This window comes from Plasmodium falciparum, assembly GCF_000002765.6.
Source record: "Plasmodium falciparum 3D7 genome assembly, chromosome: 7".
Taxonomy (NCBI): Eukaryota; Apicomplexa; class Aconoidasida; order Haemosporida; family Plasmodiidae; genus Plasmodium; species Plasmodium falciparum.
Genome location: NC_004328.3, coordinates 579,878 through 598,614, shown reverse-complemented (window position 1 = coordinate 598,614; position 18,737 = coordinate 579,878). Strand labels below are relative to the sequence as shown.

General features: G+C 29.3%; 2 protein-coding genes across 2 annotated transcripts; both read left to right on the top strand.

Moving 5' to 3' along the window:
* Positions 1–881: 881 nt before the first annotated feature.
* Positions 882–8,289, top strand: PF3D7_0712900 (erythrocyte membrane protein 1, PfEMP1; the record flags this gene model as incomplete). The annotated part of the gene is made up of 2 exons (XM_001349000.1): positions 882–6,227; positions 7,057–8,289. 2 exons carry the CDS (start codon positions 882–884, stop codon positions 8,287–8,289), a joined length of 6,579 nt encoding a protein of 2,192 aa, XP_001349036.1.
* A 1,402-nt stretch (positions 8,290–9,691) lies between these two features.
* On the top strand, positions 9,692–17,229 carry PF3D7_0712800 (erythrocyte membrane protein 1, PfEMP1; the record flags this gene model as incomplete). Its single annotated transcript, XM_001348999.1, has 2 exons — positions 9,692–14,974; positions 15,793–17,229. 2 exons carry the CDS (start codon positions 9,692–9,694, stop codon positions 17,227–17,229), a joined length of 6,720 nt encoding a protein of 2,239 aa, XP_001349035.1.
* Between the last annotated feature and the right edge of the window lie 1,508 nt (positions 17,230–18,737).

The following is an 18,737-nucleotide window of genomic DNA, read 5'->3' as shown; positions in this document are numbered from 1 at the left end:
TAATATATAAAGAAGTTGTATATATTTATATAAATTGTATGATTATGCTTGTTATATTTTTATATTTTTATAAAGTAAATAGAACATACAAATAATATATATAATTAATTAAATAAATAAAATAATATATGAAATATAATATTTTCTGATTATATATATTTTGATCGAAGGTTAAATTTTTTTTAAAAACTTATTAAAATATTTTTTAAAAATATATAAATCCAATAATTATTATGTACATGTAAAATATTATTTTTTAATATATATATATATATATATTATAACATTAGAACTAATATAACTTATCTGTATAATAAACAATAATTATAGACTATAGTAAATGAATTAAACATTATACAGATCGAAAAAAACATCATTATAGAATATTATAAGATTATCATAAGATATATAATTATATTATTAATACTATAATAATAATATAATTAATAATAATGTGTTATAATAATCATATTATAAGATCATCGTAACATATATAATTATAATATTGTATATATTAAATATTATCATATATATATTTAATATATATATAATCGTTAAACACCTTTATATACATACATATGTAAATGTACAAAATATCCATAGATTTTTGTATATCAAAATAGAAAAAACAAATAACATTTGTACAAAATAATATAGATGTTTTGTTGGACTAATAATGGGAGTATGAGAGAATGTATCAAAACATATAATTACGTATAACAAGTTATAACAATGCATAATATTATATAGTAATGGTATGGTATGCTAACAATTTATAATTATGTATAACAATTGTAGATTAATAATAAATTCATGAAAACAATGTGTATGTATATGTATGTGTGTATTTACGACATAATGTAGTCGGGAAGCATACAAAAATGGCGCGAGATCCTCGTGGTGGGGGTAGTGAGGAGGATGATATTGACCACAAAAGTGTGAAACATTTATTGGATAGCATAGGGAAAATAGTGCACGACCAAGTGAAAAATGGTGCTGATGGTACTGCTAAAAAATATATTAAGGAATTGAAAGGAGATTTGTCAAAAGCAACATTTTCTAGTGAGGAAACAGCTAGCAGTATTGAAACATGCTACCTCGTAAAAGAATATTATAATAACCATGTTAATGGTGGTGATGTTAGCGGTGAAAGGAATCCGTGCAGAAAAGAAGATGTAAAGCGCTTTTCCGACAAAGAAGGAGCAGAATGTACGAATAATAAAATAAATTGTAATAAAGGTGGTTGCGGAGCCTGTGCTCCATATAGAAGATTGCACGTATGCGACAAAAATATGGAAAAAATGGGCAGAACGTCGATGACGACGCATAAGTTGTTGGCAGAAGTGTGTTATGCAGCAAAATATGAAGGGGCATCAATAACACTTCATTATCCACAATATCAAGAAAAATATGATGATTCTCCTTCTGAAATGTGTACTATGTTGGCACGTAGTTTTGCAGATATAGGAGATATTGTCAGAGGAAAAGATCTTTTTATAGGTTATAATCAAAAAGATCGAAAAGAAAAAGAACAATTACAAAATAAATTGAAATATATTTTCAAGAAAATACATGAAAAATTGGATTCAGAAGCACAAACTCGCTACAATGATGCAACTGGAAATTTTTATCAATTAAGAGAAGATTGGTGGACTGCGAATCGCGCCACAATCTGGGAAGCCATGACATGTAGCGAGGACCTAAAAAATTCTTCATATTTTCGACAAACATGTAGTGACGAACGAGGTGGAGCCCAAGCTAATGACAAATGCCGATGTCCCAATGGTAACAACCAGGTCCCCACATATTTTGATTATGTGCCGCAGTATCTTCGCTGGTTCGAGGAATGGGCCGAAGACTTTTGTAGAAAAAAGAAAAAATATGTTGATATAGTTAAAAAATTTTGCCGCGAGGGAGAAAATGGTAAAGAAAAATATTGTAGTTTGAATGGATACGATTGCACGAAAACTAAACTAGCAGTTGGTAAGTACCGTATGGGTAATCAATGTACAAAATGTTTTTTTGCATGTTATCCTTATGAAAATTGGATAGAAAAACAAAAAGAACAATTTGACAAACAAAAAAAAATATATGATAAAGAAATAAAAATATATACAGAGGGAGCACCACGTAGTAGTAGTAGGAAAAAACGGGATGCAGGTGGTACAACTAATTATGATGGATATATTAAAAAATTTTATGGCGAACTTAAAAATCATGGATATGGTGACGTTAATAATTTTTTGGAAAAATTAAGTGATGAAGATGTATGCAAAAAAGTTCAAGACACACAAGGAGGAAAAATTAATTTCAAAAACGTTAAAAGTAGTAGTGCTAGTGTTCCTGGTGGTGGTAACGATGTTGTTGCTGCTAGTGGTGATCGTGGTAAGGGTGCTAGTGCCGATAGTAATAGTAATAAAACATTTTATCGATCGGAATATTGCCAACCCTGTCCTTATTGTGGAATGAAAAAGAAAAGTGATGGTAGTGGTGGATGGGAAAAAAGAAGTGAAACTGATAATTGCACGCGTGGAAATCTTTATAAGCCTAAAGGTGACGCAGAAGCTACTCCTATTAAAATCCTTAAAAGTGGTAAAGGACATAAAGATATTGAAAAAAAATTAAACGAATTTTGCCAAGAACAAAATCGTAGTGATGGTAGTAGTAGTGGTGGTGGTGGAAAAAATAGTAATAATCAGGAACTGTATGAAGAATGGAAATGTTATAACGATGTAGAGAAAGATGGTCAGGATGGTGTGGATGACGATGACGAGGAAGATGTACAGAAGGTAAAAAATGCAGGCGGATTATGTATATTGCAAAAGACGAACGGCAAAGAAAATGTGAACAAACAAAAGACATTCTATGATTTTTTTTACTATTGGGTTGCACATATGTTAAAAGATTCCATACATTGGAGAACAAGAAGGCTTCGTAAGTGTATAAATGATGGTACGACAATGAAATGTATAAATGGATGCCATGGTAAATGCGACTGTTTCCAAAAATGGATTGAACAAAAAAAAAAAGACGAATGGAAGCCAATAAAAGACCATTTTTACAAGCAAGAAGGTTTTGGAGAGCAAGGAAGTGAAAAATTACCACATTATATGGTTCTTGAAATTGTTTTGGAAGAAGAATTTTTGAAAGAAGTTTCCGAAGATGAATCCGAAAATAATTCCGAAAATCCTCATGAGGATGCACAAGAAACAAAACGTATTAAGGACATGTTCGAAAAAAAAAAAAAAAAAAATAATGATGAGGTTGCTTCCAATGAGGAAACAATAATTGATTTCATGCTCGAAGAGGAATTAAAAGACGCCAAACAATGCATAGAAAAACACACATGTCCACCACAAGAAGGCCTCGCCCGCTCCGCCACTGACCCACAACCACGTTCTGAGGAAAAGGAAGAAGAAGAGGAAGATGATGACGAAGACGACGAAGATGGCGACGAAGTCGAGGAGGAGGAACCACACACGGAAGACACCACAGAAGGGTCGGCAACAGAAGAGAAGGAGGCACCAAAAGTGGTGGAACCGGCGGTAAAAAAAGAGGAAGTAAATGTGTGCAGTATAGTGGGTGGAATACTTACTGGCAGTGGAAATTTGAATGATGCCTGCTCACAAAAATATGGTTACCCACAACGACATTGGGGGTGGAAATGCATACCAAGTGGTGACAATACTACCACACGTGAGGGTAGTGGTGAAGCCACTAAATCTGGTGCCACCACTGGTAGTGGTAAAGACGGAGCCACCGGTGGTAGTATTTGTGTGCCACCCAGGAGGCGACGATTATATGTCACACCACTAACGAGATTGGCAGGTGGTGACGGTAACACACAGGCGGGTGAGACAACACAAGGTAACGGCGCGTCGACAGAGACGCCCGAGGCATCTCTCCGTCGTGCCTTCGTGGAGTCCGCCGCGGTAGAAACTTTTTTCTTATGGCATAAGTATAAAACGGTTAAACAAAAGGAATTGGACGAAAAGAAAAAACAACAACAAGAAAATGTATTATCACAACTCAGCGGTGATACTATCAGTGGTGAACAAAACCCCCAATCCAAATTAGAGAAAGGTGAAATCCCTGATGATTTTAAACGTCTAATGTTTTATACTTTAGGAGATTATAGAGATATAGTAGTACGTGGTGTTGCTGACGACAAAAACGGTGGCAACAACATAATACTTAATGCGAGTGGTAACAAGCAGGATATGGACAAAATACAAAAGAAAATAGATAAAATTCTCAAACAAAGTGCTTCCAAACCTGGCCAAGAACCTAATAGTAAACGTGAAGAGTTTTGGACAACACATGGACCAGATATCTGGAAAGGTATGGTATGTGCTTTAACCTATAAAGAAAGTAAAAACGGCGACAAAACAATAGTAAAGGATGGTGCAGTGTACGACAAGTTTTTCGGAGAAAACAACAACGACAACCCTGGCAGCAAACCCAAAACTAACGGCACATACCAAGAGAACTACGACTACAACATCGTCACACTTAAAGAAGATGAAAGTGGTGGTGGTCCCAAACCCGCTGGTGTCAATGAGGCCCCCCCCAAATTGAGTGATTTCGTGTTACGCCCCACCTACTTCCGATACCTTGAAGAATGGGGAGAAACCTTCTGTTCCGAGAGGATGAAGAGGTTGAAACAAATTTATGAAGATTGTAAGGTAGGTGAAAATGGTGATCGTCGTCGTGATGGTAAAAAAAACCCTAAATGTAGTTGTTATGGGGAAGATTGTGAAGAAATTTTTAGTAAGAAATATGATACTGTTAGCAGTTTAGAATGTCCAAACTGTGCCAAATATTGTAGATTTTATAAAAGGTGGATTGATAGAAAAAGAAAAGAATATGATAAACAAGAAAAAATATATGTACAACAAAAAAGTAATTACGAAAATGAAAGTAATAACCATGATAAAGGATTTTGTACAAAACTGAAAGAAAATTACACTGACGCTGCGAAATTTTTAGAAAGGTTAAAAGACGGACCATGTAAAAATGATAGTGAGGAGGGTAAAAAAGGAAGGGATAAATTAGATTTTAATGAACCAGATGAAACATTTAAAGATGCAGATAATTGTAAACCATGTTCTGAATTTAAAATAAATTGTAAAAATGGTAAATGTAGTGATGAGGAAAAAAGGAAGTGCAATGGAACAACCGTTATTACTAAAGATAATATTGAAAAAATGAAGGATTCTAATGGAAACGTAGATATGCTTGTCATTGATAAGAGTGGAAATGGATCTCAAAATGATTTAAAGGATTGTGAAGGTAAAGGTATCTTTACAGGTATTAGAAAAGAACAATGGAAATGTCGTAATGTATGTGGTTATATTGTATGTGGTCTTAAAGGTGATAATGGGCAAAAAGTTAATGAAAAACACATTATACAAATTAGAGCTTTGGTTACACATTGGGTACAATATTTTTTAGAAGATTATAATAGAATTAAACAAAAAATTTCACATTGTATAAAAAATAGTGATGGATCCAAATGTGAAAATAAATGTAATGATAAATGTAATTGTGCATCTAAATGGATAGATGAAAAAAGTACCGAATGGACAAATCTAAAAAACCTTTACCTTCAACAATATGGTGGTAATGATTCAGGGGAATCTTACCCAGTGAAAACTATTTTGCAGGAATTGCAACCTAAAACTGAACTTAACAAAGCTATAAAACCTTGTGGTGATTTACATCAGTTTGAAGAGTCAAGACATTGTAATGGAGCTGCGAGCTCAGAAAATGGAAAACCTCAAAAAAAAGATATCGTAGAATGTTTGCTTGATAGACTTAAAAAAAAAGCAACATCTTGTCCCGCGCCAACTAGTGGCGAAAACCCAACACAGTGTCAAGAACCCCCCCTCGTTGAAGATAACGATGAAGCCATTGAAGAGGAAAACTCAGTAACACAACCGAACATTTGTCCGCCACAAACACCACCAAAACAAGAGGAAAAAGACACTTGTGAACCAGCAGCGGAAGAAACGGAACCAGCAGAAGAAAAATCTAGTGAAGAACCCGACAAACAAAAACCTGACCAAGACAAATCAGCGGACACCCCAGCACGGGCCCCTGCGGCGCCTCCATCAACACCAGGACCACAACCACTCCCAAGTGATAATACCAGCGATATATTAAAAACTACTATCCCGTTTGGTATTGCATTGGCCTTGACTTCGATTGCGCTTTTATTTTTGAAGGTAATATATATATGTGGGATATATGTATATATATGTGTGTTTTCTGTATATGTATCTGTTAGTATGTTTGGATATATATTTGTGTATATGTGGATGTATATGATTTTCTGTATATGTATTTGTGGTTGTTTAGATATATATATATGGATGTACATGTATGTGTTTTATATATATTTTATATATATATATTTATATTAAAAAAGAAAAAAAGAAAAAAGAAATATAAAAAAAAATTTATTAAATAAAAACAAAAAAAAAAAAAAGGAGAAAAATATTTTAAAAATAATAAAAATTATAATAAAAATATAAATTTTGATAGAATAAAAAATGAAAAATATTATCAAAAAAAAATTAAAAAAAAATTTTATATAAAAAAAAAATGATTATAAAAAAAATTTATTAGAAATGAAATAAAAAGAAATTTATTAAATAAAAACAAAAAAAAAAAAAAAAATGTTAAAAAAAAAATATATATCATAAAATAAAAAAAAATTAAAAAAATGTTAAAAAAAAAATATATATATATATCATAAAATAAAAAAAAATTAAAAGAATGTTAAAAAAAAAATATATATATAATAAAAAAAATAAAAATTAAAAAATAAAAAAATTAAAAAAAAAAAATAAAAAAAAAAAATTAAAAAAAAAAAATAAAAAAAAAAAATTAAAAAAAATAAAATAAAAAAATTAAAAAAAAAAAAAAAAAAAAAATATTTTATTCATACACATACATATACACATATATATATACATATATTATATACATACACATATACCTACATACATATACACACCTACATATACATACATACCTCTTTTATTATTTTAGAAAAAAACTAAACACCCTGTCGACCTTTTCAGTGTTATTAATATACCCAAAAGTGATTATGATATACCGACAAAACTTTCACCCAATAGATATATACCTTATACTAGTGGTAAATACAGAGGCAAACGGTACATTTACCTTGAAGGAGATAGTGGAACAGATAGTGGTTACACCGATCATTATAGTGATATTACTTCATCTTCCGAAAGTGAATATGAAGAATTAGATATTAATGATATATATGTTCCTGGTAGTCCTAAATATAAAACATTGATTGAAGTGGTACTAGAACCTAGTGGTAACAACACAACAGCTAGTGGTAAAAACACACCTAGTGATACACAAAATGATATACAAAATGATGGTATACCTAGTAGTAAAATTACAGATAATGAGTGGAATACATTGAAAGATGATTTTATATCTAATATGTTACAAAATGAACCAAATACAGAACCAAATATTTTACATGATAATTTGGATAATAATACCAATACTACCATGTCACGTGATAATATGGAAGAAAAACCTTTTATTACATCTATACATGATAGGGATTTATATACTGGGGAAGAAATTAGTTATAATATTAATATGAGTACTAATAGTATGGATGACACAAAATATGTATCAAATAATGTATATTCTGGTATAGATTTAATTAATGACACATTAAGTGGTAACGCACATATTGATATATATGATGAAGTGCTAAAAAGAAAAGAAAATGAATTATTTGGTACAAATCATGTGAAACAAACAAGTATACATAGTGTTGCCAAACTAACAAATAGTGACCCCATCCACAACCAACTGGAACTATTCCATACATGGTTAGATAGACATAGAGATATGTGCGAACAGTGGAGTAATAAAGAGGAACTATTAGATAAATTAAAAGAAGAGTGGGAAAATGAGACACATAGTGGTAACACTCACCCTAGTGATAGTAACAAAACGTTGAATACTGATGTTTCTATTCAGATAGATATGGATCATGAAAAACGAATGAAGGAATTTACTAATATGGATACTATCTTGGAGGATCTGGAAAAATATAATGAACCTTATTATGATGTGCAAGATGATATTTATTATGATGTAAATGATCATGATGCATCAACTGTGGATAGTAATGCTATGGATGTACCTAGTAAAGTACAAATTGAAATGGATGTAAATACTAAATTGGTGAAAGAGAAATATCCTATAGCAGATGTGTGGGATATATAATATATACGTATGAATGTATATTTGTTTGAATTTTTTTTTTTTTTTTTTTATGTGTGCATTATATTAAATTTTTTATTTGTGCAATATGTTGTATTTTTTGTTTTAGTTATAATTATTTCGTATATTTGAATGGTACATGCTTATATTATATGTATATAATTTTTCATGTACTAAATTATATGTTTTTTTTTTATTTTTTTTTTTGGTATAATATGTATATATATATTTGATATTATATATTTATTTATTTATTTTTATTTTTATTTTTTCTTTTTTTTTTTTTTTTTCCTGAAGAATATGGATGCTCTTATATATATTTACGTTGGAGGAATACGTATTCTCTTATATATATTTGTTTATGTTCGAGGAATACGTATGCTCTTTTATATTTTTATATTCGAGGAATACGTATTCTTTTATATGTATACATTTAAGTTAGTATTAAGTAATATATAAAACGTTAAATAAAAATAATTTTAAAATTTATTTTAATTAATAATATAATAATTTTTTTTTATCTCTTTGTTATTAAAATTTTCTTTTTTTTTTATTTATTTCGATACCCTTTTGTTCTCGATCTTATATATACGTTGTACTACAGGATATGTCATATATTATATAATATATTATAAATTATAATATAAAAAAAAATAAGAATATAAAATATTATATTTATAATGTATTATTTTTAATATAATGAAAAATATAAATATATATATATATATGCATATATATTTTTTTTATGTAGATATATGATAGATAGTATGGATAGAGAGAAACGGAAGAACATATTTGCCTCTGTTGTTATCTCTAAAATATATATATAATTAATTAAAATAAGGCGAAAAAAAAAAAAAATATATTAAGGTTTATAATTAAATATATAAACATGTATGTTTTTATATGTATGTATTTTCGTATTTTTTTTTTTTCTCATTTATTATTTTAGAAATTAAATAAAACATAAAAAAATAATATATATAATTAAATATTTAAATAAAGGAATACATGAAATATAATATTTTTCATAAAATGTAATTGTTGTTTTTTTTTTTGTTAGAATATTTAAATTTATTATAAAAATATTAATATAAATTTTTTTTAAAAATATATATATAAAACTAATAATTATTATTATATACATATTAAATATTATTTTTTTAACATATACATATATATATAATATTATAATATTACTACTATTATAATTACTATATATATATAAATATATATACAATACTTATATATATATATATATTCCAACACAATACTATTATTATTATTCTACCATATTACAATACTCCCATAACATACGCAATACGCCACCACCACCGCCCACACGAACCATGCATGCCACGATATAAACCACGTATGCATGACATAATGTAGTGGTGGTGTTAAAATGGCGCCGCCAGGAGGTAGCGTTGGTGCTGGTAGTGGTGGTGAGGAAGATGCCAAACATATGTTTGATAGGATAGGAGAAGAAGTGTACAAAGAAGTGAAGAATGGTGGTGCTGAAAAATATTTTTATGAATTGCATGGAACTTTGTCAAAAGCAAGATTTGAGAATGAACCAGAGGGTCTACAAACACAAGGAAATCCATGCCAACTTGATCATAGATATCATACTAATGCTACTAACGTTAGAAGTTATCCATGTAGAGCTGGAAAAGAAGAACGTTTTTCTCAAGTACATGGCGGTGAATGTGATAAGAACAAAATAAGAGATAATGAAGACGACAGGGTAGGAGCATGTGCTCCCTTCAGAAGATTACATTTATGCGTTAGAAATTTAGAAAATATCAATATTAAAAAAAAAATTGATAATGATAACTTATTGGCAGATGTATGTCTTGCAGCCAAATATGAAGGGGACTTAATAAAAACACATTATACACCATATGAACACAAATATGGTGATTCTCCTTCTCAATTATGTACTATGTTGGCACGAAGTTTTGCAGATATAGGTGATATCGTACGCGGTAAAGATCTTTATCTTGGAAATAGCAGAGAAAAAGAAAAATTACAAACAAATTTAAAAAGCATTTTCCAAAATATATATAAAAATTTGAAGAAGCCAGCACAAAAACATTATAGCGATCCACACGCAAATTTTTATAAATTACGAGAAGATTGGTGGTATGCTAATAGACAACAAGTATGGTACGCGATAACATGCGGCGCTGAGGGTTATCAATATTTTCGAAAAACAGCATGTAATGGAGGAAAATCTTCGACTCCTAATAAATGCCGATGTACCACTCATGATGTTCCCACATATTTTGACTACGTGCCACAGTATCTTCGCTGGTTCGAGGAATGGGCCGAAGATTTTTGCCGTAAACGAAAAAAACAATTAACAGATGCTATAAAAAATTGTCGTGAAGAAGATGAAAACGGTGAGAACCGATATTGTGATCTTAATGGTTATGATTGCAAGAATACAGCTAAAGGAAAAAACAAGTACAAGCATGACCAAGAATGTATTAAGTGTTCTAGTGTATGTATTCCTTTTGGACCCTGGATAAAGAACCAAAAACAAGAATTTGAAAAACAAAAAAACAAATATGAAAATGAAATATTAGGTAAAAGTAGGAGAAAACGAAGTATAGGTAGTGATACGTATGATGGATATATTGAACAATTTTATGATATATTAAAACGTGAATATAGAGATGTTGATAAATTTTTAGATTTATTAAGTAAAGAAACAGCATGTAAACAACAACCTTATGATGAACCAAGAACAATTGATATTAGTTTCAAAAATCCTGAAGGTATTGACATATTTTCTAGTACAAAATATTGTCAAGCATGTCCATGGTGTGGAATTGAAGAACAAAAAGTAAATGGAAGATGGATAGCTAAAGGTGATGAAGACTGTAATAATAAAGAAATAATAAAGTTTAATAATGAAGATACTACTGATATATCAATACTTTCCACTGATAGAGGAAAGACAAAAATTCTAGAAAAATTAGGAAGTTTCTGCAGAAATGGCGAAAAGATAAAAAAAGATGATTGGAAATGTCATTATGATGATAATGATAAAAGTGATAATTGCATACTACAAAATGACAATAAAAATACAAAAAATCAGGAAATTGAGTCATTTAACTCACTTTTTTGGCATTGGATAAATGAAATGTTAAAAGATTCTATATTATGGAGTAAAGAACTTGATAGGTGTATAAAAAAAGATGATAAATCCAAATGTATAAGTGGCTGTAAAAAAAACTGTGAATGTTTTAAAAACTGGGTTGCACAAAAACAACAAGAATGGAAACAAATTGAACAACACTATGAGAAAGAAGATTTTGAGTTATCTGGTCCTTATGGGATTCTTGAAGGGAATTTGCAAATCTATTATTTGCCAATGATTCAAGAAGCTCATCCAAAAGATGAAGCCGTACAAAAAATGGAAGATATAATTGAAAAAAATAAACCAAATATGTTAAGTGTTAAAGAACATGATAATTCAATAACCAAGTTCTTACAGCACGAAGAAGAGGACGCCAATAAATGTACAGGCATCCACAACGACGCAAAATGCAACCAACAAAAAAAACAAAAAACACCCGGCGGAGGTGATGACGCCCGCTCCGACACTTCCCACGACGGAGCACGACCACAACCACCACCTATCACCAACCACCACGAGGAACACGACGACGACGAAGACGACGACCCCAACAAGATCCGTAGTATCAAATTCGAGGACGAAAAACACATACAACCCAAATTCAAAGAACACCCCGACGAGGTGAAGGAGACGGAGGAAGCCGAGGAGACGGAGGAAGGCACGGACGGAGGGGGGGAGATACCACAAAAAGAGACACAACCGGCAGAGGCAACCACAGAAGACGGGACGGGAGAGACCACACAGATAACAAAAGAAGACGGGGTGAAGCCATGTGATATAGTGTCTAAACTCTTTCAGAACCCAAACGATTTTTCCGACGCTTGTACCCTCAAATATGTTACTGGTAAAAACTACGGTTGGAAATGTATACCAAGTGGTGACAAAACAGCCACAAGTAGTGGTAACGGTGAACGTCCCTCACGTTCCAAACGTGGTGCCGAACCCACTAGTGATGGCGTTCCTACCACTGGTGGTAAAGACGGAGCCACCGGTGGTAGTATTTGTGTGCCACCCAGGAGGCGACGATTATATGTCACACCACTAACGAGATTGGCAGGTGGTGACGGTAACACACAGGCGGGTGAGACAACACAAGGTAACGGCGCGTCGACAGAGACGCCCGAGGCATCTCTCCGTCGTGCCTTCGTGGAGTCCGCCGCGGTAGAAACTTTTTTCTTATGGCATAAGTATAAAGAAGAGAAAAAAACACCAGCAACACAAAATGGAGCACTTCCATTACCACTTGCCCCAGATGTGTCACCGCCAAGCGAGAACCCACAAACCAAATTAGAAGGTGGAAACATACCTGAGGAATTTTTGCGTCAAATGTTTTATACATTAGGAGATTATAGGGATATTTTAGTACGTGGTGGAGACGTAAACAGTGATAGCGAAAAGAAGGATGGTGATAGTAATAGTGACAGAAATATTGTTCTTAATGCAGGGGGTGATAAGGCTTCTATGGAGAAAATACAACAAGAAATAGATGAAATTATCAAACAAAGTGGCAACAACAAAGGTACTAGTGGCACAACTTCTCGTGGACCACAAATTGGTAGCCACTCCCCAAATCCTGACAAACAACAAACCGAACGTGAAAAATGGTGGGATAAACACGCCCCTTCCATCTGGAATGGAATGATATGTGCTTTAACCTATGAAGAGAAGACAAATAGTGCTAGTGGTAGTGAAAGCAAAATAGAACAGAATCAGAAATTGAAAGATAAACTTTGGGATAACGACGGCAACAAACCAAAAAACGACAACTATACGTACGATAAAGTGGAACTTAAAGAAGAAAACAGTGGCCCCAAAGGCCAAACCGAATCCTCCTCACCCAGTGGTGATAACACCCCCCTCTCCCATTTTATTTCTCGCCCCACCTACTTCCGTTACCTTGAAGAATGGGGTCAAAATTTTTGTAAAGAGAGGAAAAAGAGGTTAGAGAAGATAAAGGAGGAATGTCGCAGTGGCAACTATGGTAAAGAGCATTGTAGTGGGGATGGACATTATTGTAAAACATCAGACCTTAAACATCATAAAATGTTTCAGGATTTTGTTTGTCGTGATTGTTATAAACAATGTAGAAAATATAAAAAATGGATAGATATAAAATTCGATGAATATCAAAATCAAAAACATAAATATCAAGGGGAATATGATAAATTAACAAAAGTTGATTGTCCTAATAATGGTGATAAGAAATTTTGTGAAGAAATAAAAAAACATTCGTCTGCTGCAGAATTTTTGAAATCATTGAAACATTGCAAAGATGGCCAAAATAATAATGATCAAAATAATATAATAGATTTTGAGAATACTAAAACAACGTTTGGCCCTTTAGATTATTGTAAAACGTGTCCTTTGAATGGAGTTAATTGTAATGTTATACGTGGTACAAATGGATGCATAGAAAATCGACAGAAATGGAAAGATGTTTTTGATAAAATACATAAAGACAATGAAAAGATTACTGAGAATATTACTGTAGAAATGATTGATCGTAGGGGAATTAATATTGATAAGAAATTTGAACAATTGTTTAAAGAATCATATCTTTTTAAAAGTGTAAGAGAACAAAACTGGGAATGTAAAGTTATTAATAATGATACGGATGTGTGCAAACTTACTAATTTTGACGAAACTATAGACCTTAATGACTATACTACATTTAAAGTATTTCTAGAATATTGGTTAGATGATTTTTTATATGGTTATTATTTATTGAAAAAAAGAAAAATAATCGAAAAATGTACACAAAAAGAAGGAAAGACATGTAATGAAAATTCAAAAAACGATTGTGCATGTGTGGGAAAATGGGTTCAACAAAAGGGAAAAGAATGGGAAAGCATAAAAGATCATTTTCAGAAACGACAATATGGTAATGGAGATGATATTAAGTCTAAAGTTAAAATGTTTTTGGAGAAATTGCAATCTCTAACTGAACTTAACAAAATTATGAAACCTTGTACATCTTTAGATAAGTTCAAGGCATCACTTAAATGTAATAGCACTGAGAATTCAGAAAAAGGTGGTAAAGATGGTAAAAAAAGTGATATTATAGAATGTATGCTTGAAGATCTTGACACAAAAATAAAAACAGGATCTTGTTTAACCCAACCTAGTGGCGAAAAACAAGCAGAGTGTGAAAAATACACCCCCCCTGATGATGAGGACTTACTCCTTGAAGAAGAAAATGAAAACCAAGTGGAAGCACCGAAAATTTGTGAAGGTGTAATAAAACCAGAAACAAAAGTAGTAGATGAACACGCTTGCAAAACAGACGCTCCTCAACCCGACGTTAAAGAAGAAGAAGAAGAAAAAGAAGAAGAAATAGTGCAACCGGCAACAACAGGTGACGAAGGCACAAAGGAACTTCCATTAACACCCCCAGCACCGGCCCCTGCGGCGCCTTCATCAACCCCAGCAACACCAAACCATCAACCACTCCCAAGTGATAATACCAGCGATATATTAAAAACTACTATCCCGTTTGGTATTGCATTGGCCTTGACTTCGATTGCGCTTTTATTTTTGAAGGTAATATATGTATATGTGGTATATATGTATATATATATGTGTTTTCTGTATATGTATGTTTGAGCGTTCGGATATATATATGTGGATGTATATGTGTTTTTGGATATATATATATATATATGTATATGTGTTTTTGGATATATATATATATATGTTCATATATATGTGTTTGTGTATATGTATGTGTGAGTGTTTGGATATATATATGTGTATATGTATGTGTTTTATATATATTTCATATATATTTATGTATTTATATTGAAAAAGAAAAAAATGAAAAAAAGAAAATAGGAATATAAAATTTATTAAAATAAAAAAAAAAAAAAAAAAAGAGAGAAAGATTTTAAAAATAATAAAAATTATAATAAAAATATAAATTTTGATAAAATAAAAAATGAAAAATATTATTAAAAAGAAATTAAAAAAAATTTTATATAAAAAAAAAATGATTATAAAAAAAATTTATTAGAAATAAAATAAAAACAAATTTATTAAATAAAAAAAAAAAGAAAAAAAAAATGATAAAAAAAAAAATATATATATATATCATAAAATAAAAAAAAATTAAGAAAATGTTAAAAAAAAATATATATCATAAAATAAAAAAAAAATAAAAAAAATTAATTAAATAAAAAAAAAATAAAAAAAATTTAATTAAATAAAAAAAATAAAATTAAATTAAATACATGCACATATACACATACATATATATACCCATAACTACATACATACATACATACATACATACATACATACATACATACATAAATATATACCTAAATACATATATACATACACATATATGTTCATTTTTTTAGAAAAAAACCAAATCATCTGTTGGAAATTTATTCCAAATACTGCAAATACCCAAAAGTGATTATGATATACCGACAAAACTTTCACCCAATAGATATATACCTTATACTAGTGGTAAATACAGAGGCAAACGGTACATTTACCTTGAAGGAGATAGTGGAACAGATAGTGGTTACACCGATCATTATAGTGATATAACCTCTTCCGAAAGTGAGTATGAAGAGATGGATATTAATGATATATATGTACCTGATAGTCCTAAATATAAAACATTGATTGAAGTCGTACTTGAACCTAGTGGTAACAACACAACAGCTAGTGGTAAAAACACACCTAGTGATACACAAAATGATATACAAAGTGATGGTATACCTAGTAGTAAAATTACAGATAATGAGTGGAATACATTGAAAAAAGATTTTATATCTAATATGTTACAAAATACACAAAATACAGAACCAAATATTTTACGTGATAATGTTGATAATAATACCCATCCTACCACGTCACATCATAATGTGGAAGAAAAACCTTTTATTATGTCCATTCATGATAGAAATTTATTTAGTGGAGAAGAATACAATTATGATATGTTTAATAGTGGGAATAATCCAATAAACATTAGTGATTCAACAAATAGTATGGATAGTCTAACAAGTAACAACCATAGTCCATATAATGATAAAAATGATTTATATAGTGGTATCGACCTAATCAACGACGCACTAAGTGGTAATCATATTGATATATATGATGAAATGCTCAAACGAAAAGAAAATGAATTATTCGGGACAAATCATGTGAAACATACGAGTACACATAGTGTTGCAAAAAATACAAATAGTGATCCTATACTCAATCAAATAAATTTGTTCCATAAATGGTTAGATAGACATAGAGATATGTGCGAAAAGTGGAAAAATAATCACGAACGGTTACCCAAATTGAAAGAATTGTGGGAAAATGAGACACATAGTGGTGACATAAATAGTGGTATACCTAGTGGTAACCATGTGTTGAATACTGATGTTTCTATACAAATACATATGGATAATCCTAAACCAAAGAATGAATTTAAGAATATGGATACAACCCCCAACAAATCTACTATGGATACTATGCTGGATGATCTAGAAAAGTATAACGAACCCTACTACTATGATTTTTATAAAAATGATATCTATTATGATGTAAATGATGATGATAAAACATCTATGGATAACAACAATAACCTTGTAGATAAGAATAACCCTGTGGATAATAACAACTCCACCTATAACCACCGCAACCCTGCAGATATTAACAAAAATTTTGTGCATAAAAACAACCAAAACCAACACCCTATAGAAAAACCTACCAAAATACAAATTGAAATGAATTCAAATAATCGGGAAGTGGTCGAACAGCAATATCCTATAGCGGATATATGGAATATATGAAATTATGGATGTATGTTTGATTTTTATTTTTTTTATGTCGTGTTTATATTTTTTATTTGTAGAGTTTATTTGTGGAATATATTTTTTTTATTTGTTGATTTTATTTTTTATTTGCATATTTTTTATGTATTTTTTTTTTTTTTTGTATTTAATTTTTAGTGTTATAAATTATATTATATTTTTAATACATATATATATATAACATGATTATATTGTGTTGTATATTATGTTATATTATATTTTTTAATATGATGGTCTTATTATATATAGTCGTATGTATATGTATAGTGTTACATACATATATGTAGTGTTATATATATATATATATATATATATATATATATATATATATATATATATATTTTAATGACCATAGTAGTTAATATTATTTAGATTAAAAATATAAAATATTAAAAAAAAAGATATAATATAATAAAATAATATTTTATTATTTGTTATTAATACTACTATTAATATTATTAGAAGTATTAATAGTAGTATAACTATCAGTTTTATTTTGTGATAGTATTAATATTAAGATTTAATATTGTTCTTTTTTTTTTTTTTCCCTTTTATGATATTTAAAACAAAACAAGAAGAATAATCGATAGATCGAATCTATTTATAAAAATACATATTGATTATATTTATATATAAATGAGTACCTATCGAAACAATTAGACAAACAAACATACATATGTAGATCATATATTAAAAATATATATATATATATAAATAAAAGAATACATACAATATAAAAATACTTATCAAAACAAACATATGTATTAAAAATTATATTTTTTATAAAATTATTTGTGATATTAAAATATGTATGTTAGAAAAATATTTATCATAGTGAAAAAAATAAAAAAAATACATATATTAATATTTCTTTAAAAATACAGATACATGCTTGTCGCTTATCTATCCAAAAACAGATATATATGTAGTACATGTTCTAGATATTTTAATAATAAATAAGAAACAAAATATTGTTATTATTATAATTATTATTTTGTTTTGATTTTTTATGGTTTTATTTAAGGTTTTTTATTTGATTCTTATATGTTATATTTTAATATTTTTCTAATTTTTTTCTATAGAAATCTATTATAAAAAAAAAACTAATATATATATGTATTAAAAATATATATATATATATATATATAATAAATCATATTATATTATATTATATTTACTGTATTTTTAATTTGGACTTAATTAAAATTTATATTGTTACTTTATATGTACTAATTAAACATATACACAAAAAAAAAAAAAAATTTATGAGAACGTTTATTTTAACCGTTATAGATATATCATATAGACATATAACTACAATTTTTGTTTATATTATATATTATAAGAATAAATTTAAATTAAACAAAGTAATAATATTAAATTTAAATTATAGAAATGAAGAATGATAAATTTATTATGTAATTTATTTTTAATTTGTGTTAAATATAAATAAATATAATAAAAGTGTACTTACACTTACATATAAA